The 20,836-nt window shown below is 58.8% G+C and overlaps 1 protein-coding gene across 2 annotated transcripts; it reads left to right on the top strand.

Moving 5' to 3' along the window:
- The first annotated feature begins 701 nt into the window (after positions 1 to 701).
- On the top strand, positions 702 to 20,836 carry NLGN3 (neuroligin 3). Of its 2 annotated transcripts, XM_062006500.1 has the most exons (6): positions 702 to 1,381; positions 9,406 to 9,465; positions 11,462 to 11,611; positions 13,692 to 13,877; positions 18,590 to 19,379; positions 19,788 to 20,836. In XM_062006500.1, the coding sequence occupies exons 1-6, from the start codon at positions 904 to 906 to the stop codon at positions 20,623 to 20,625; spliced, it is 2,502 nt and encodes an 833-aa protein (XP_061862484.1). In that variant the 5' UTR covers positions 702 to 903; the 3' UTR covers positions 20,626 to 20,836. The 2 variants fall into 2 exon arrangements, with proteins under 2 accessions (XP_061862484.1, XP_061862485.1); XM_062006501.1 differs by lacking the exon at positions 9,406 to 9,465.

Here is a 20,836-nt window from a genome sequence, read left to right as displayed (position 1 = left end):
GCATGCGGAGAGGGAAAGTTGGCTGCAGAGCATGTGGGTGGGCAAGATGGGTGTGTGGGTAGGATGTGTGGGTCTAATTTGCTGATATGTGAGATGAGTGGTGGCACCCGGACACGGGAGTGATGCTGGGATGGAGCTGAGGTGAGGAGCACAGACTATGCAGCGTGGGAGTAGAGGCAGCTCCAGCACAGCCAGGAGCAGAGAGGTGCCAGTGGGCTCTTGCGCAGGAGCTGTGTAGGGCAGCGGTGGTGCCCAGCAGGTTCCTTGTAGGGAGGGAGGGTGCCAGGGAAGTGGCACTGTCCTGCTTATCTTGGCACCCATGATCTGCTGCTGATACCCTCCTGCAGCACAGGGCAAGGGCACTGTGATGCTGCCCAGGGCGGCTGCAGGGCTCACTTGGGCAGGGCAGGGTCTGGGCACTGGGGACAGGCTCTGCAGGTGTGGGCAGACGCAGTCCATGTCTTCATGTGCTCTACTCGTGCTGCCTGTGCTCGTCTACTCCCAGAGCTGTCTGCCTGGGCAGCAGCAGAGCCAACAAGCACGTATGGGTGGGAGGGTCCAGCCAGGGATCCTGGCTCCTTCTGTGCTGCAGGTTTTTCACTCTTCCCAGAGCGAGTCTGCTGTTAATTCCCCCCATCTCTCCACAGTATCAGCAGTCCTGTCCAGGCCGGGCCGTTGGCAGATGGGCAGCAGCGGGCAGCTGGCAGGCTGTGAGGAGCAGTGGCACATCTCCCTGCGGCCGTGCTCCCGACTCACCCAGCAGAAGGTGTGGCTGGGCTGCGTGCTCCTGACTCCCGGCTCTCCTGCTCTGTCTGTTCCTGGTGGGTTTGGCGTGATGGAGATGCCCTGAGCCGTCACCCCAGGAGCTTCAGGCCTGGATGTTGGTGCTGCTCCTCCCGGACGATGTGGCTGATACTCTGGAGAAGCCCTCTCTTGGCCCCCGTTCTCCAGGTGCTTGAGCTGGTGGCCGGCTGGGACCTGCGTTTCACCCTCTGGGTCCTGAGCTTCGCCTCGGCGGTCGTGCGGATGGAGGGACAGGTCTATTCACCCACCGTCAACACACACTATGGGAAGTTACGGGGGGTGCGGGTGCCGCTGCCCAGTGAGATCCTGGGGCCCGTGGACCAGTACCTGGGGGTGCCTTACGCCGCCCCCCCCATCGGGGAGAAGCGATTCATGCCCCCCGAGCCGCCGCCGTCCTGGTCAGGCATCAGGAACGCCACCCACTTCTCACCAGTCTGCCCCCAGAACATCCACAACGCCGTTCCTGAGATCATGCTGCCCATCTGGTTTACCTCCAATCTGGATATTGTGGCCACGTACATCCAGGACCCCAACGAAGACTGTCTGTACCTCAACATCTACATCCCCACGGAGGATGGTGAGTCCCTGCCGGGGTGCCCGCAGGAGGGCAGGGGAGGGGGGCCGCTCCACCCCTCTCCAGCAGTGGTTGGTCTCACCTGAGTGTTGTGTTTGAGGCATGTGGTTGTGGACCCTGCAGCATGCTGTCTGTTTGTGAAAAGCTTTCTCTGGCCACGCAGCTCGCCCTCTTGCCCTCAGCTGCCATCTCTGTCTCGTGTGCTCCTGCTCCTCCACGCCTCCCGGTTCCCTCCCCTCCACCTCCATGGCATCGTCACAGGTTCCTCTCTTGTGTTGCTAAATCTGAATCCGACTCTCTGACCGCAGATCCACAGAGCGACAAAGCTGGTTTGTGCTCCCCAGGCGCCGAGTGCCAGGTTCTGTCTTGAGTTGGTTCGGGTTCGTCCTTCCTCCCCTCCCCTTCCCACCCTCCCTAGGTCCATGCGCTAGTTGTGGGCGTGGGCTGCGGCTGTGGCTGGGAGGAACACTCTCTGCCTCTCCCTGGGGAGATGCTCTGGCAAGGAAAGGGACCACGGAGCCCTTTCCTGGGCCCTGGTACGGACGGGAGGTTGTGGGCAGGGGCAGGCGCGTCGCTTGGCTGCTCCTCCGGCTGGCAGAGCGACGAGCCGGGGGATGCCGGGGACCCGCGGGGCACCGTCCTGTTGGGGTGAGGCTGAGTGGTGCTGGGTGCCTCCTTGTCTAATCTTTTCCTTTGTAGGGGACCCCACCTGAACTGTAAGTAGAGGGCCGAGGAGGCAGCGCCTGCCCGCACGCCCGCCCAGCCTCACTGCAACGGGAGCCCTGGGGGGTTTTCAGCGGGCTGGAAGGGACCCGCAGCGGGGTCTGCTGCGTTGTGCTGGAGCAGCCTGGTGGGCCGCTGGCTTCTCGCAGGCCGGCTGGCTCCACTCCTCTGTCCCCGGGGCCCTCGGCCACGGGATTCATCGTGCCTTTCTTCCTGCCCAGCACGGCTGGCCCAGAGTTTTCCTCCCACGGCGACGCTCCCTCCCCACCTCCCGCGGTCTCAGGGGCGGCGGGAGGGCGGCAGCGTGGTTGTGATTGCATGCCCACTCCCACCACTGGAGCCTCCTGTTATTTTGTAGTCTTTTATTCATTTTACAGTAAAACGGATTTCCAAGGAATGCACCCGAAAGCCCAACAAGAAAATATGTAGGAAAGGAGGTATGTAGCAAGCCGACCGGCAGAGAGGCACAGAGAGGAAAGAGAGGGAGAGTGAGAGGGTGGTGCCTGGCTGGCTCCTGGCAGCATGCTCCTCCGGCACCTCTCTGTGCCGCCACCGAGGTCGCGGGCCCTGGGAGCTGCACGCTCTGCCCCGCCACGTCCCGCCCGGACAGGCCCCGCGCGTGCTGCGGCCACCTCCACTCCCAGGCTGGTGCTGGCTGGAAGCACAGGTCTGGGGTCAGGTCAGAGGAGGATGCTCAGATTGCTCCAGGCCTTTCAGAACAGCTGCTCCCAGGCTGAGCCCACGCTCTCTCCTTTGTCCTGCTGGCAGCGGCAGCCTCCCAGCCCGGGGGGACGAGGGGGAGCCTCTGAGGTGGGTAGTACTCAAACGCACCCATCCCTTACTGAGGGTGTGCAGACCCACTCAGGGAAGCACCTGTGTGATGGGGAGCCCATCATGGGTTGAGCTTTTCCTCCGTTGCATCCCTGATCATTGTGCATCCAAAGCTCCTTGGTTAAAAGCATAAAACCTCTCCTGGCTGTGGTAAATTGTGCCGTGTTCTGCCCCAGCCCGTGGTCCTGCCAAGGCTGCTCCCCCACACCTGTGCCAGCCCTGCCAGTGAGGATCTGCTCTCCAGCCCCTGGCACAGCATCCTCCCCGAGCCCCAGCTGCCCCACGCGTGGCCGAGCACCTCCAGTTCAGAAACATCTCTGCTTTGCCTCGCCTCCATCCCCAGGGCTGCCTGGGGTTCATTCTGCTGCACTTTTGAGGCTCAGCCTCCCGTGCCCCAAAGTGATCCTGTGTTCCTGATCAGCTCTGTGGGCTGGGGACTGGAGTCATGCAAATGGGAGGCTGCCTTGGCCCCTTGTCAAGGCGATGTTTCGCCCATCCCGCGGGCAGGCAGGGAGAGCCTGGGCTGCTCCGTGCATCCCAAAGCTGGCTGTGTGGGCGGTCGGGCAGCCAAGCTCTTCTGAAAGGCTCAGCACAGGGAGGGGGTGTCTGGCCGGCAGGATCTGCCATCCTGGGCATCCCGTGGCAGTGGGGTTCCCTGCATCCCAGCCTCTGCCCCACTGTGCCCCCGTGGCCGGCGCAGCTGGGCTGTGGAGGTTTGGGGAGCTCTTTCCTTCCAGCCATTTCCCCCAGTTTTGTTGTTGGGTTGCTTTGCTTTGCTTTTCCTGTTGCTGCCCTGGCTATTCACACGCCATCTCTCTGAGTGCCAAGGCTGCCCCTGAAAGGACTGGCGTATTAGGGAGTCTGTGCACGCTGCCTCCGGAGCCGGCTGTGCCAGCAATCACCAGCCACTTCAAAGCGCTTCCTCTCCCGGCCCTCCCACCGGCTGCCGGGGCTGGCGGAGCCCCCCGCCCCAGCCCCGCAGCCCTGCAGCCAGGGCCGGCGAAGCAGGCTCCGGGTTAAGGCTGCAAACAGCGTAAGGCACGCTGAAACACTTGGGTGCACTCATCTCCCGGTTTCCCCTCCCCGCCGACTCTGCTGACACGGTTTCCTTGCAGCTCAGCTGTGGGTGTCTTTGGTCACCCCCTCTCCCCCCCGGGAAGCTGGTGGGGGCTGTGCCCTCTGCCCCTGCCAGGCTCTGGGGATTCACGGACCGCTGGATCCCCAGTGCTGGCCGTTTGGGCATCCAGGCGTGACGTGCCAGGAATTAAAGCACCCAGACACTGGCACTGCCTTTCGGCTCCAGCCACAGCTCTGAATTAATTGAGTCACTTGTGACGAGACACGGGAGCTCCCCCATCCCTCGCCGTGCATCCTGGGTCAGTGATGCTTGGGGTGGGAAGCATGTACCTGCAGTGCTGATTTCCTCAGGCTGCGTGTCACTTGAGCATTGGCTCCTTCTGGAATAGTCTTACGATTTTTAAAGCCACATACAAGTGGTAAATGAGCTTTTCCCTGGCAGAGCAGGCAACTGGGCGGGATGTTGGTGGGTCAAAATGCCTCAGCTGCCACCTTCTTGGAGTTTTCATGATTTCTTACACCCCTAATTTATCAGGATTTATGCCTGGGACAGACAACCATGCCTGTTTCCCTGCCTAGTTGCCCATGATAATTTCCTATATGGAAATTTCCAGCATGCCAGTCTCCTCCATACACCTCAGACCTCTCTTTGGGAACAAGGCAGGGCAGCAGTGCTTTGAGAATAATTAGTGATGCGTGGTGCCAGGGGAGCTGTCAGTGATGAGGCTCAGGTTTTGCAGTGACAATAACACTGCCTACCTGAAGAGCACAGACACAGTACAGCACTTAGGTGCAAAATGCAGCTCAGCCTTTTGCTTTGTGCTGCCAACACTCCCAGCCTGTGTTTGGCTGTGGCAGGTGCCAGGATGCTTTCCCCATCTCTATGAGCCTGGGCAGGCCTTGCTGCAAGGCACAAGGAGGTGGATGTCATTTTGGGAGGGGAAAAGCGTGGCTGCCCTGCACACAGTAGCCCTCCTCAGTTTTTATGAGCCCTAGTCTGGCTGGGGCCGTGCAGCCACTGTGATGCTGTGGAGACAAATCAGAATCATAGAATGGTTTCAGCTGGAAGAGACCTTTAAGCTCATCGAGTCCAGCCTTTGTCCCAGCCCTATCAACCACTAGACCATTTCCCTTAGTACAATAGTACTTAATAGTACTTAATAGTATAAGTGCCAGTCCAGCATCTTTCTGTGGTGCCTGAGAGAAGCTGCAGCTCCCAGAAGCTCGTGGGCTCGGGATGTGCTTTGGCTGCTCTGTGGGAAAAGCACTGGGGGTTTTCCAGTGCTCTCCAAGAAGTTAACTTGTCTGAGTATGAGCTGAGGCTGCACAACTCCTGCAGTCCTCCCTTACTGGAAGGCTTCTCACCAGCCTGCTGCGTGGCCTGCTGCTCTGCAGAGCTGCCTGGCTGCAAACCACTGCCCTGGTGCTCCCCTTGTACTCTGTGGAACGATTTGCAGAGGTGAGGGCAGGTATTTGTGCTGGCAGAGGCAGCAAAGCTTGAGAAGATGCAGTGCTTTTGTGGAGTCTGCTTAAGGATGGAGGTAGCACTTCTGCTTCAGCCAGGGAAAGGAAGGAGCAGGGCAGCACCGAGGTGTGCTGCAGTCCTGGAGCAAGGGCTGATGGCTGCAGGGGCCACCCCACACAGGTCCCAGGGGAGCTGCCCCTGCCTGGAGGGTGTTGTGTAGCAGCAGGTTCAACACCTGTCATCAGTCTTGGTCCTGTTCCTTGTCCCTTCCCAGACATGCACCTGAGCTGGTGTGGCTGCCAGCAGGAGTGCCTCTGGGTGCGGGTGGCATGGGACTCGCTGGCAGTGCTGCTGCTGTGCTGTGTGAGAGCGGCTGTCCTGGGGAGCTCACGCTGAGGAGGGGGTGCTGGGGCTGCCTGTGCTTGCCCTGAGCAGACATTTGGATCTGGAAAGATGTCAGCTCAGGCCCCTGCTCCTTTCTTATCCCCACCCTGCTGAGCGCAGAGCCTCCAAGGACCGAGTCTCCTCGCTCTCCTTTATCTGTTTGTGCTGGTGTCAGTGCTGTTGATGTGGTTTACTTCAGATAGCAGAAATCTAGTGTGGATGCCCCTCTCTCAGGGAAGATGATCTTATTTTTTACTGAACTTGAGCTTAAATCTTCCTAGAGCCTTCAGATAAGACCGTATGCATCCTTCCTATCAGCCTGAACAATATCACTTCACAGTCAGATTAAAGTGAGGCAGCATGACAGGCATTCACACTGGGTTAGCAGAGAGAGTTTTTGATGGGCAAGGAGAGTGAAAGCCATGAGCCCTTTTGGTTTTCCCAGCTATGAATCCCCAAACTCAAACCCATCCACATGAGATGCTGTGGGGCTCTGCATGGTGGCCTTTACAGGTGTGGAGGAAAATTTCTTGGGATGGATGTCCTTGGACGTGGTAATAACAGTGGAAGGAGGTAATGGATCAAAGTGCAAAGGGTGGATGAGGGAAGTGAATCTGTAATTGTCCTCAAGAGCTGTGGGGCATCAGTAGGTTGTTGTGGAGGTGAGCAATGTAACAAGAGGGGAAAAAGCCTGCTTGGTCACAGCAGCCTGTGTTTGCCATAACCCCAGGCACCCTGGCACCTTCCTGCTGATGGGAAAGGCTCGTGCTTTGCATCTGCCACACACACATGCCAACACTGCTCCCCTTTCCCCTGGCCTGCATTACTGCACTTCTGCTTTGCTCAGCTTCCCAGTGCTGCTTTCTATCATCCTTTCTGTGGTGTGTGAAGCTCAGGGTGCTTTAGGCTTGTCCCTAAGCTCTGGGGTGGTGGTCTCCAGCCAGATCCCTCCCTGCTCAGCCAGGACAGTTGCTCAGATCACAGGGATGTTAGCCACTGCCCTCTCTTACAGTCTGACAGGTTCTTATAGCCAGTTCCTCCCCCCCTGTCTGCATGGAGACCTTTTTCCCCTGGAGGGGACCAGGCTGAAGGGCTGCAGCCTGACCAGTCCCTGGGACTTTAACAGCACCAGGGCCCTTGGCAGTGGAATGAGATCTCCAGCTGCCTGAGATCAGCTTCTCAGCTCTGAAGCATGGTGCAGATGAAGGCTCACTGCCTGTGGTCTTCATTAGAGAAAAATCCCTGAGCAGTACCAAGGAAGCTGGCATGTAGCACCAATTAGCAAATATTGCATGAGTACTTTGTCATTTAAGTGCTTTCTGGGCTTGCAGCTCTTCCTAATGAAGATGCAGCAGGTCAGGCCTGCAGCCTCCTGCAAACAGGGCAGTGAGAAGGAAGGACACAGCAGGAGGGGGGGTATGCTGGGGCTGAGGGGATGGAGCAAGAGCTGTCAGGGATGGTGTTGGGTGAAAACAGAATGATGTGAGGAGCTCAGGGGATGGCTGGGTGGAGAGGCAAGGAGGCAGGGCTGGGGAATGGAGGGGGTAGGTTGGAAGGTGAAATTGAGTTGGAGAAAATCAGGACAGCTCTGGAGACAGCTGATCCACCCCTGCCCCAGGCAGCAGCAGCTCCACCTTACCTCTTCCTGGCAGTGTGTCTCACTTGGGCTTAAACAGCTCCCCAGGCCATATCTTCCAGTGCATTCTTGACCTTTCTGACAGGAAGGTTTCTCTTCTCATCCAGCTTCAGCCTGTCTCCTGCAGCTCTGAGGCTGCCTGTGCTCTGTGCAGCGGAAAGGGAGTTGCTTTTCCACCTCACCACCTTGCAGTGGCCTTTCCTGTGCGGGGATGTTGCTGTAGCTCCCATCAGTTCTTTGCTCTCGGGATTCATGTGACTCAGCCTCCATGAACTTTTCTTGCCTGCCTGGATTTTTCTAGACTTCTGGTTGTCGCTCCTCCAGGCTTTCTGCAGCAGCTCATGGCTGCTTAAGGTGTTGTGCAAGCCTCCAGCCTCAGTGGAGCTGCCCCATGGGCTCTTTCAGACCTCTTGCTCCCCCATCACAAGTTCCTTTTAAATGCAAATACTATCCCCCTCCACGCTGCCATCTCTGTTGTGTGCCACCCGTGTCACCTGTGGGATCCCACTCCCAGAGTGGCAGTGAGGATAAATCCCTGATTTCATCTTCCCAGCCAGTTTCATGCTTGCCTCATAGTTTCATCCAGCCACAGGGCTGCCCCTCGCCCAGGGGATCCTTGTTGGAGGCTCTGTAAAATCCTTGCTGCAGTGGCAATGGAGCCAACTGGTGATAGCAGCAGGGTTCCAGGATCAGCCAGGTGCCTGGCAGGACCTGGTATGTCTGAGGGAGGTCCCTGGGCAGCACAGGCACAGCACAGCCAGTCCTGCCCAAGCGAAACACTACTGTCATCCCTGAGGTCACTGTTACCTGGGGAACTTGTTTGGTTCAGGTGTTAGGGAGGAGAGGATTGCAGGCTCTGGTCTGCAAGTCTAAGAGGATATAAGAGAGTACAGCCTCTTCCTGAAATTAAGGGGTGCAGGGGTGCCTCCACTCAGCTTTGTGTGCCCACAAGGGCATGTAGCCCTCTGAAGCATCTGCACTGTGTCTGCTCCCTGCGAGCCCACAGGCCACCTCTCCTGGCTCGCTGGCTGCATGCAGTTCAGGAGGTGCCACGCTCAGAGCATGCTGTCCATGACAACAGCCCACAGCACCAGGCTGGGGCTGCTGGGCTGGCCCTTGCCCTGGCGCCGTGGGGTTGCTGAAGGCCGTGCAATGAGCACAACGCTCTCAGGCTGTTACACAAATGGGTATTTTTAAGGTTCTGCCTTGGTCAGGGCAAGCTGGTCGATGCTTTTGCAGTCCCTACTGAACCACAAAACTGGTGTTTTCAGAAAGGAGGTGGTACAGGATGGGGCTGAGCAGCGAAGCACCAGTGAGAGCTGCTGCCGGCAGCGTGCCAGGCTGCTCTGTGCTGCAGCTGTGCCAGGCACAGCGAAGGGCCAGGGCAGGGACTGGCGGTGGCCACGCAGGGCAACCCTCCCCATGGGCTGTGCTGGTGGCAGGGGACATCCCCAGCAGCAGCAGGGCTGGGAGCAGGGCTCCTGCTCGCAGCTGGGCAGTAGGAGAGGGAGCGTGTCCCGGCGCAGGGAGCGGCGCTGGGCTGGGATGCAGCAGCATCGGCGAGTGCTTTGAGAGGCTGCTCTGCCCCTGGCTTCGATGCTGCCCCAGGCCTGCTGTCCTGGGAAGGGGTGCAGGTGAAGGAGCATCCTGGTGCAGCTCCCAGGACAGTGCTGCCCATGCCCTGTGCCACCCTGGCTCTGGGAGAGGTGCAGTGTGAGTAGCCAGCAGTGCTGTGGGGCGCAGGCCTGGCCCCACCATCTCTGCTATCATGCTATTTTTGAATTCTCTTTTGTTCTTTGTTCCTTTCTTTTGGTTTTGTTTTCGGTTTTGGTTTGGTTCTTTCGGTTTGGTTTGGTTTGGTTTGGTTTCTTTTCTTCCTTTGTGTTCTGTCTCCTCGTGTTTGGTCCCTAGGAGCCAGCGCTAAGAAACAGGGCGAGGACTTAGCGGATAATGACGGTGATGAAGACGAAGGTATTTGTGTGCTCGAGGCTGCCACTGCATGACACGCCAAAGCAGCTCCCGTTTGCCCCCCCATCCACTGCCATCCCCAGGGAGCCCCGTGTGTGTCCGTCCGCTGTGCCAGGCAGCTGCACGGGGCGGGGGGCAGGCTGGTTGTGCAGGGCGCCCAGGCCCTTCCCCTCCTCGGGACGGGGGCAAAGCTCGGAGAGGGGAGGGGGGTTTTGGCTTTAGGAGGAGTTTGCTCCCGCTCTGCTTGAGCGAGGCCAGGGAGGAAGCATGGCAGCTTGGGAGGAGAGGAGCCCTCGGGCACCTGGGCCCATTTCACCCCGAGACCAGTCACATCCCACCTCCAACCTCATCCCTCCCGAGCCGGTGACACGTAGCTGGGAGCCAGCGGCCAACCCCTCCACTGTGGGCACTGCTGTGGAGTGGCTGTGCCAGCAGCTTGACACACGTGGCACTCACAGGGTACTTGGTGGTGCCCAGGAGGTCTGAACACACTCAGACATGGTTTCTGCTACCTCCTGTCCCCAACACGAGCAAGGTCTGGCTTGCAAGCAGAGCATCGGCACTAGCCGAGGCAGATAGAGTGGGCTTCCAAGCAGGTGTGATTGGAGATGTACACCAGGGCTCAGCAAGCTGCAGAGTAAGTTATTTTTAGGAGAACAGAGTTGTTCATCTGCAGGGTGTTGAGTCGGTTTGTTTCGCTGCAGCAATGTGAAGAGAAGGCAGGAGGAGAAGTCTGTGAGGATGCAGCCCTAGTGCTGGGGACAGTGCAATGTGATGGTGTGCAGGAGTCCCAGGGCAGCTCCAGCGTGGCCTGGCAGATGCTGTTTAGAATCTGGGAAACAGATGAAAAGCTTTTTTCCTTGGCAATACTAAACCCCTGTTGCTTTCTCCCACTAACCTGTGGCCCAGGATCTCTTGTACCAGGGTATAAACTGGCATTCAGCCTGAGTAACTCGACTGTGCTAAATCTCCACACACCATAATGTGCTGCAGTGATTAGGAGCCATTTATTCCCTGGTATGTCTCTGCAGGGCTGGGCACCACAGGCATGTGGGACCTGGCACCATTTCGACAACTGGCACAGCTGCCACCTTTGTGTACGTGGGCGAGACGTACCAGGAGCTGAGTACAGGTGTTCTTTTGTGCCTGGGCTTGGCTGCGTGAGGGATCCCAGGCCAGTGGGGCCAAAAGGGCAGGACATCACCCAGACAAGGCCAGTCGAGAGAGTGAGCATCACTGCTCCCTGTCCCCTAGGCTCCCACAGTCCTTCTTTCCCAGCCCTTGGGGTCCTGTTCCCCATCCTCCATGCCTCACCCCCTGTCCTCCATCCGGAGGCCATGCTCACCTCCCTGCCACACACACACACGCGCACACACGCTGTCTGCCTCATCACCATGTCTGTGTCTGGGCACTGGGGTGCCATGGGTTCACTTCCAGGCAGCTGGCAGGTTTCTGCCTTCCTGGGGGATGGGAAGGTGGGAGTGGGAGAGTCAGACATTGGAGCACCCACCAGTGCCCCCCTTGCCTTCCAGGTCCTGCACATCCCCATCCCTGCCCCCCCCACAATGCCAGCTTCTAGGACTTCTGGAGCCGGGGCATGGGTCCAACCAGAGATGGGGCACGGGGCCACATTCTGGGGCTGGATCCTGCAAGTCCCACCCACAACAGAGTGGTTCCCTCACACAGCTGGAGCCTGGCTCTGGGGAGAGGCAGCCAGGTCCTGGCAGCACCTCTCCCACACGTGCCGAGAGCCCCAAGACGACAGCAGTGTGGGGATGGTGCAGCTGCTGCAGCCTCTGGGCAAGGAGCTGGTGGCATCGGTTCGGTGCTGGGCAGCTTTGGAAATCCACACTGTGGCCCCCAGCAGAGCTCTGGCTTTGGCTCCTAAGCCCCCCTCCCCAGTCCTGGCAGCTGGCATTGCCCTCGTCCTTGGTCTGCCTGTGGGGCAGGGTGCTGCAGCCGGCAGCGGGGTCGTGTGTTTAACCAGCTCTCCTTGCAGACATCCGGGACAGCGGGGCCAAGCCGGTGATGGTTTATATCCACGGCGGCTCCTACATGGAGGGCACGGGGAACATGATAGACGGCAGCGTCCTGGCCAGCTACGGCAACGTCATCGTCATCACCCTCAACTACCGCGTTGGAGTGCTCGGTACGGGCTGCCTGGCGAGGGCTGGGCCCCCGCAGCGCTGACGGAAGGGGGCACTGGGGGGTACGTGGGCTGTGCTGCCTCTGCCCTGGCTGCTGAGAGGGTGCCACGTGGCACTGGGTGGTCACGGCGAGGTCTGGCTCCTGGCACCAGGCCCCCCGAGGCTGATTTACACAACGTGGCTCAGCTAAAAGTAAATATTGGTCCATGGTTAAATAGTAAATGTGTTTATCCAGCATCTCCTGAGAGGGCTCAGGGCAGTGAGCTGCCAGTGGGTACTGCCTGGCTGCCCGTGGGGACCCAGCAGCAATCCATCCCTGGGCATGGGCTGCCTGTGAGCTGGTTCAGCTGCAGGGACCCCTGCAGTCGCCCACCATGGCCTGGCTGCTTGCAGAGGAGGTCACTGAGTCATAGAACCATAGAATCACAGAATCATAACGGTTGGAAAAGACCTTTAAGATCGTCGAGTCCAACCATTAACCTCACACTGACAAGCCCATCACTGAAGGGTGTCAGGTGCTGTATAGAGGAGGGTGGCCATCCCATTTTCATGAGCACTGGTGACCTAGAGAGGTGAAATGAGGACACAGGGTCAAAAGGCAGTGTGGTCCCCTTGCCTGGTGCAGCAGAAACCCCCAGGGACTGGGGAACAGGAGTTTTGCCTGGAGCATCAGTGCTGTCTCCCTTAGTAGCAGGCAGAGGGCAGAGGTCTGGGGAGAGCTCCTTCTCAGCCAAACTGTGGCAGGGTCAATTCTCTTCCTGGCCATCCAACCTGGCTCAGCACTCTCCACAGGCAGCTGGGCTCCTGGCCAGTACCTGGGGCAGCACATGCCTCTGACAGCCTCTGAGCCCCGTAGTTTCTTGGGGAAGATGGCAGCTACCTGATAGAGAGGACAGACTTTTCATAAAAACAAGCCTGTTTAAGACCTTTCAATATTAAAACCAGGCCTTTAAGATGGACAAGTGCAAATATAAGAGGCCTAAGTCACAATATGAAGTACGATGTTCATGGTGCCATCATCATCTCTGTTCAAGTGCAGCCAGAGCACCTTCAGTGCTGGGATGAGGCTGGTGCTGCTCCCTGCCTGCCAGGATTACCTGCCTGGATTTTCCCTCAGAACCATGGGTTTGGCTTCCTGCTTTGAGTCAAAGCAAATGACAGGCTAATGGCTTATCTTGGGTGTTCCCTTTGCTATTGAAAGCATTTCTCAGCATCTTTCTCACTGACACTTCTGTATTTTCAGCTGCAGTCAGTTCCTCTCTGCCCAGCCCACCTCTTTACATTTATAGAGCCTCCTCCAGGCCACGGTAATCCACGGAAGGCGTTGGCTGTGCTTGCACTCAGCCTGCCTGCAGCCACTACTGCTTTCTGGGCTTTCCTTGGCACATGTGAGACATCCTGACTCGCTATTGGCATGAGTGGTGGTTCAGGTAGGATGGGCTTCATGCTCATCACCCTGGCACTGCTTGCAGTTGGCCAGAGAGGCTCCCTGGGCTTTGCAGCTGCACTCGCAGCCTTTCACCCCTCTGTGCCATGTGTAGGGTGGCTGGAGCTCAGTGGTGTCCCTGCTCCAGCTTAGAGCTCACAGGACTCTCTCAGGACTCTCTCAGCAGTGGGGTTTCATGTAGGAGTGCAACAGGGTCCCACAGAAGCTCTCCTAGGCCTGGGGAAGGTGGGATGGGAGGTCAGGACACTCCCTCCCTGCCTCCTCCTGACAACCTCCATTTAGATATATATAAGTATCAAAATGGTGGGTGTCAGGAGGTTGGGGCATCCTTTTTTTCGATGGTATCTGGCAACAGGACAAGGGGTGATGGAAAGAAGCTGGAACACAAAAATTTCCATAAGAAAAAACTATTTGAGGTGAGGGAGCCCTGGCCCAGGCTGCCCAGGGAGGATCTGGAAGCTCCTTCCTTGGAGGTCTTCAAAACCCACCTGGACACGTTCCCGTGTGACCTGATCGAGGTGACCCTGCTTCTGCAGAGGGGTTGGACTGGATAATCTCTAAAAGTCCCTTCTAACCCCTTCCATTCTACGATTCTATGATTCCTCATCCCTAACTGAGCTCCCCTTGGCCTGCAGGGTTCCTGAGCACGGGGGACCAGGCTGCCAAGGGCAATTATGGGCTGCTGGACCAGATCCAGGCGCTGCGCTGGGTCAGCGAGAACATCGGCTTCTTCGGGGGAGACCCCCTGCGCATCACCGTCTTCGGCTCCGGCATCGGCGCCTCCTGCGTCAGCCTGCTCACCCTCTCCCATCACTCTGAAGGTACGTGCCAGCTGTGCCCAAGGATGCTGCAGCTGCAGGCAGGCTCCCTGCTGCTGCTAACCCAGAGAGGGGAGCCCGCCTGGGTGCTGCTGGGCAGAGTAACAAAGTCAGAGCTGCTTTTTAATGAGGGAGAGCCCAGCAGCAGAGCATGTGAGAGCCAGGGATGGAGCTGGTGCTCCCAGCGTGTGGGGCTGCAGCAGAGGCCAGCACCAATGTGTGTGGGAGCAGTGGGGAACTGTGTCCAGGCTCACCTACATGCAGATGTGGAGGGGGTATAGGGCATGTAGAGCATGAACCTCAGTGCTAGGAAAGGTGTTCATACTGGAATAAGAGGGGAAGCCAGACTTGAGCATGGGGAGGGATGGAGGGCCCCATCTTGAGAGCCTGGGATAGCTGGAAGTGCTGCAACTAGCAAAACACAGGTGGAAGTGATATGACTGCTACCTGTAAATATGGCAGTGTTTGCTCTAGATAAAGAAAGGAATTATTTATGCTAAAAGATTGTGTTGGCATGAGAGCAAATGCATGTAAATCACCTGCAAAGGTATTATATTGAGCACTGGGGGGAAATAAATCACCATAGAAGTAGAAGTGGTCTTGATAAACTTCCTAAAGAGAACTGCAGGAGCAAAGCCTGAACTCTGTGGTCCACAGAGGAGCAGCTGCCAGGGACTTGGTCACAGGGGCTTTATAGGAGGATACAGCTCTCTTCCAGTGCTGTGTCCCCAAGCATGGTGCAGGGGAGAAGGGGATGTGTTAGAGCAGTGGACAAAGGTGTGAGTCTGTGCCTCAGACACGCACACAGAATGGCACTTGAAGGCACTGTGAAGAGCTGCAGCCCTGCTCAACAGCCTGGGAACTAAACAGAAATGGAAGGAACCTTCAGAGCCTCAGCACAACTGATGGCATGGCAGAGGGAGTACGGGAGGAGGCTGATGCTGCTGGCCAGGCTACTGGCAAAGTTGAGCAGCCTTCTTCCAGCCCTGGCAGCTGTCAATGGACTGATTGCTCTAGTATTGAAAGCAGCAATGATTTCAGCTCAGGCTGCTGCCAAAGTGGCTGCACCAGCACCAGCACCAGCACCATGGTCTGCTGGGTAGTGCTCAGCGTGGAGGTGTGCAGGGGCTGCAGCAGCACGAGGCTGGTAATGGCTGCAGTGGGAGGGGGCAGAGCCTGTGCTCATAGTGGGAAGGGAAGAGAAGCACGGGGCTCATAGGACAGTGGCAGTAAAGCTGAAGTGATCCAGCCCTGGTAGTGTGTATGGAGTTGCTGTTGCCAACTTAGGACACATCTTTTGTGGGTAAGCCCCTTTCCCTGCTTCCCCACTTTGTGCTCACTTTGTGCTCCTGTGTGAGTGCCTAGTGCTTGAATTCAGCCCCTCTGTCCTGCTCACCATGTGCCAGCTCCTGAGCAGGGTGCTCCTGGGAGTGTTGCCCCATCCTCTTCAGATGACTTGGACAAATATGAACAGTTATTAGACTAAGCTCAAGAACATGGAAAATGTGAGTTACACCTACAAGCCACTGCCAATGTTGCAATGCTGGAACAGGGCAGGACCAGGGCTGCCCTCACCGCTTTTGGCGCTCCTGGGGTGGATTCCCAGCTACCCAGAGCTGTGTGGGGCAGGCAGCAGCTCTCTAGCCCACAGGAGGAGATGCTTTTGGTGGCTAAAGCCAGAGGATGCTTTGCTTGTGTTAGATGATGAATTGAGCAGTGTGTAGGAAAGGAGCATGGGTAGATTTGGGCAGGGCAAGGCAGGGCAGGGGATGCTCTGCAGCTCCAGGACCCCATGTGGGGCTGTGTTGATCCTGAGTGCCTACCTGGGGCTCTGCATGCCCTCCTGCTCTTGCAAAGGCACTCTGGGCAGCATGGGCATGGGGGTGAGGAGTTTTTCACAGTCTGAAAGCTCCTAAAGAAAGAAAAAGGCTTTTCATAGTGAGTGTTTCACACCAGGCCAGGGAAAGGATGCTGAGTGTAATGCACTCACAGAGCTCCTTAGGGTGCCCCAATGCTGCAGACTGTTTTTTGTGGCCAGATTGTGGTACCTCTTTGGAAGCAGAACCATGTGCTTGACTGCCCAGGTGGCCTCAACTGCTTGTACAGATGTGGAATGGAGGGAGCAGCATGGAGACGTGCTGAGGGTGGATTACAAGGGCTGTCTCTTGATTTTCAGCCGTGAAAACTATTGTCATACCAGTATGGCATTTTTCAGGTGCCACTAGGCTTTGTGCCACTAACCCCTGCCCCAGCATGTCCTTTGCTGCCCCGGTCCAGCCCCAATACCTGTGGTGTGGCCTCCCTTGTGTCACCACAGTGCTGGGTGTCCAGCCCCCTCACTGCTGTGCCAGGGAAGCTGCTGCCAGCTGTAACTGCCATGCAGTGGGAGGGGAGTGCTCGGGGCTGCAGCCAGTGTCACATCAAAGCAAATGGCCATCGAAGTACCTCCAAAAAAGCCCTGCACTAGAGCACCCATCTCCCCAGGGATGGGGCAGCCAGCTCTGGAGCTACCCTGACATACAGCTTGCAGACCAGGCGGGTTTGTTTTCATTGCATCAAAATCAAGCTCATAGTGATCAAGAGCTATTAATGAAGCAGCTAATTTGTGCCTGCTCTGCCAGGCACTGAGGCAGCCACTGGAGGCTGGTGCAGCATCCGCTGTGTCTGGCTGCTGGGGAGACCCGTGGCTCCTCTGCCAGCCTCAGCCCTTGCAGGCAGCTGGATTCTTCACCAAGGGCCAAAGTGCTGCTTCTCTCCTCAATGGGCCATGCCAGGGCAGGAGCTGCTGGGCAAACCTCTTGCACTTCCTTTGCTCCATCTTCTGCTCCATGGGCCTGGCTGCTGCTCTTTGCTGCCAGCTCCACGATGCTCAAACCTCAGCTGGACAAGGTACTCAACACCCTGCTTTGAGCACGGCTTGGCCCAGACAACCTCAGAGGTATTTCCAGGCTCAGCTACTGTGCATAGAGAAGGGGAAATGAGGAGCTGGTGGCAGCCTGCAGCACCAGGCACCTTCTGGCAGAGCAGGTCTCGCTGCTTGGCTCTGCTGTGCTTGGCAGGCAGCTCTGGGGCATGTGGGGCATGTCGGGCCCCTCACCTCAGAGGGGAACAGGCAGGGAAGGCAGAGCCAGAGGGCTCTGGGTTGAGCTGCAGGATGGCAATGCCCCCCTGGGGTGTTTGTCAGGCCTCAGATGGGTGCTGGCACAGAGGGGTAATACATGGCAGGTCTGGGCTCTCACAGACTCCTGGATCCTCCCAGTTCAGGATGTGACTGTGTAGAGACACAGCAAAGGAGCTGTGTCCTTTATGATGTGACCAGCTGTTGGTGCCACCAGCTGCCCGAGATTCCCCAGGCAGGAGTGGGCAGGGGCAGAGCCCAGCCAGGTGGGTCTGCTCAAGAAGTGATGCTGCTGGTGGGTGGCAATAGCTGCTGTTGGCACAGCATCCCCTGGGAGCCAGGGAAGCCCCATCTTAGCTCTTTGGCACGTGGATGACGGTGCAGAGCAAGCAAACCCATGGCTAGTCTCCAGCCTGTAGGCTGGGTATGGCTTTCTGGGACACTGGGAGGTGACAAACAGAGCTTGTGACTTCTCTTTGTCCCAGCACATGGGACTGTACGTCAGGTACTTGGCAGAGCAAGGGCTGTGCGTGCAGACAAGAGCTACGGACATGGTGGCCAGGAGCCAGGGACCTCCTCACCCTTGTGCTGTGGGAAGGTGGATGTTCCCCTGCAGAGCAGCACAGCCATGGCTGCACAGGGGGACTTGGGGAGGCCACCTGGCCTTCCAGGGGGCAGAGGCAGCCCCGTGCCCACCACCCTGCTGCCAGCACCACTCAGGGACATGTGGGACAGCCCTTCGTGGCGAGTGAGTGCCGGGGTGTGGGCAGCACACAGGGTGCAGGGGAGGGCTGGCCAGAGAGCAAGGACCCCAGGGACCCCGGGGTGCACCCTGAGCCTGGCTCCCTTTCACTGCCCCGGAGGCTCCACTTCCTCGCTGCCCTTTGTATTCTGAGCACAAGCGCCATTGACATGGGGCTGGAGCGCAGCCACGCATTCCTGCGCCTGGGCCAGGGCCTTTGTGGCCCTGTTTTCCAGGGCGAAAGTCCACTCCCTCAGTGTTCCCGGTGGCAGAAAGGCTCTCTTTGTGCCTCAGGCAGCGTGCTCCCCGGGCCGGCTTGGCACCCAGCAGCCCCAGCTGGGCAGGAAGCGGGCGGGAGGGGGCGAGGGGGGCCCTGACAATGCGGTGGGGCGGGACGCGTAGGGTTAAGTGTCCCCACGTGGCCGTTAACCCTCTCACTGCTGCCCGGGCATGATGCAGGGGCCGCAGGGCTGGGCAGAGCACAGGCAGCCTGTGTCCCGTTGCCTGGGATGGCAGCCAAGACCCGTCTCCTCCCCGCACTAGGACAGAGGAACGCCAGGCCATCCCCTGCAATGGGATCCTGGGGGAGCACAGCAGCCCATGGTTGCTGCCAGGAGCACCCAGGAGCACCCACTGCATGTCCAGCTCTCACCCTGCCACCCTCGTGGTGGTCCTGGGCTCCATCTCATGCAAGCCTGGCTCAGCGGGCAGCACAGCCTGGGCTGTGGCCAGGCACAGGCTGCAGTGCTGGGTCCTTGCAGGAGTCCAAGGGCACCCGTGCCTCCTGTCCTGCAGAGCTGAGGTGCTGGACTGGCACTCGCTGTGTGCTTCTTCCACTCCTTGCCTGTCTTGCAGGTCTCTTCCAGAGAGCCATCATCCAGAGCGGCTCCGCGCTCTCCAGCTGGGCGGTGAACTACCAGCCTGTGAAGTACACCAGCATGCTGGCTGACAAGGTGGGCTGCAATGTGCTGGACACGGTGGACATGGTGGACTGCCTGCGGCAGAAGAGTGCCAAGGAACTGGTGGAGCAAGACATCCAACCGGCTCGTTACCATGTGGCCTTTGGGCCAGTCATCGATGGGGACGTGATCCCAGACGATCCGGAGATCCTGATGGAACAGGGCGAGTTCCTCAACTACGATATCATGCTGGGGGTCAACCAAGGCGAGGGGCTGAAGTTCGTGGAGGGTGTTGTGGACCCTGAGGATGGCGTCTCAGGCAGTGACTTTGACTACTCGGTCTCCAACTTCGTAGACAACCTGTACGGCTACCCTGAGGGCAAGGACACCCTGCGGGAGACCATCAAGTTCATGTACACAGACTGGGCTGACAGGGACAACCCCGAGACACGTCGCAAGACTCTGGTGGCCCTCTTCACTGACCACCAGTGGGTCGAGCCATCAGTGGTGACAGCTGACCTGCACGCTCGCTACGGCTCCCCAACCTACTTCTACGCCTTCTACCATCACTGCCAGAGCCTGATGAAGCCTGCGTGGTCCGACGCGGCCCACGGCGACGAGGTGCCTTACGTGTTCGGGATTCCCATGATTGGCCCCACAGATCTCTTTCCCTGCAACTTCTCCAAGAATGATGTCATGCTCAGTGCCGTGGTGATGACCTACTGGACCAACTTTGCCAAGACAGGGTGAGTGAGGATGGGTGCTGTGCTTGGGGAGGGTCTGGAGTCAACCCGTGAGACTGCTGCGGTGGTGGAGTGTCCTGCTTGGTGTGGGGCATTGGGCCCCATCTGTGCCCAGAGGTCTGTCCATGTGCTGCACCTTCACTGGGGTAAGGGCATCAACCACACAGCAAGAAGCTGAGAGTGCAGCAAGCCCCCAGGACAGGACCCAGCCAAGTGCAGGGGTGGGGAGTTTGGTTGGCCCTGGTTATTTTGGGTGAGACTCAACCCAGGGTTAGGGTGCTGCCCAGCCATGCAGGCCCCCTCACCACTGCTGGCAAAGGTTTCCCCTGGCCTCCATCTCTGCATCTGGCTCTCCCTCCTCCCCGCTCCAGCACGTCCCGGTGCAAGCTCTGTTTTGCCTGTGTTTCACAGGGATCCCAACAAACCCGTTCCCCAGGACACCAAGTTCATCCACACCAAGGCCAACCGGTTTGAAGAAGTAGCCTGGTCCAAGTACAACCCCCGCGACCAGCTGTACCTGCACATCGGGCTGAAGCCACGGGTACGTGACCACTACCGGGCCACCAAAGTAGCTTTCTGGAAGCACCTGGTCCCCCACCTGTACAACCTGCACGATATGTTCCACTACACCTCCACCACCACCAAAGTGCCGCCGCCCGACACCACGCAGAACTCCCACATCACTCGCCGGCCCAACGGCAAGATCTGGACCACCAAGCGCCCGGCCATCTCACCCGCCTACAACAGCGAGAACGGGAAGGAGAAGTGGAGCCCGGAGCAGGAGGCGGGCACCGTGCTCGAGAGTCCCCGCGACTACTCCACGGAGCTGAGCGTCACCATCGCCGTGGGCGCCTCCCTCCTCTTCCTCAACGTCTTGGCCTTCGCCGCCCTCTACTACCGCAAGGACAAGCGCCGGCAGGACACGCACCGGCAGCCCAGCCCCCAGCGCGGCGCCGCCAACGACATCGCCCACGCGCCCGACGAGGAGATGCCATCCTTGCAGGTGAGCCAGGGGCACCACGAGTGCGAGGCCGTGCCGCCCCACGACGCCCTGCGCCTGGCCGCTCTGCCCGACTACACCCTCACCTTGCGCCGCTCTCCGGACGACATCCCGCTCATGACCCCCAACACCATCACCATGATCCCCAACTCGCTGGTGGGGCTGCAGACCCTGCACCCTTACAACACCTTCACCGCCGGTTTCAACAGCACGGGGCTGCCGCACTCACACTCCACCACGCGGGTATAGCCGCCCCGCGCCGGCGCACGCACGCACGCACACGCACGCAGCAGACACTGGCAGAGGCATCGGCGGGGCGGGCGCAGCCCCGGGCACGGAGGCGCGGCGCCCACGGACCATGCGGCACCGAGGCCAGAGACCCGCGGGGTGCCGGCGCGGCTGGCCGGGTGCCCACTCTCCTCCCCACGGCGTTTTCTTCCATCCCTGTTTAACTTTTGAG

The sequence above is a fragment of the Colius striatus genome, chromosome 13 (genome assembly GCF_028858725.1).
Source record: "Colius striatus isolate bColStr4 chromosome 13, bColStr4.1.hap1, whole genome shotgun sequence".
NCBI classification, from domain to species: Eukaryota; Metazoa; Chordata; class Aves; order Coliiformes; family Coliidae; genus Colius; species Colius striatus.
The sequence above is the reverse complement of the archived record's forward strand: the minus strand, read 5'-3'. Positions and strand labels throughout refer to the sequence as shown.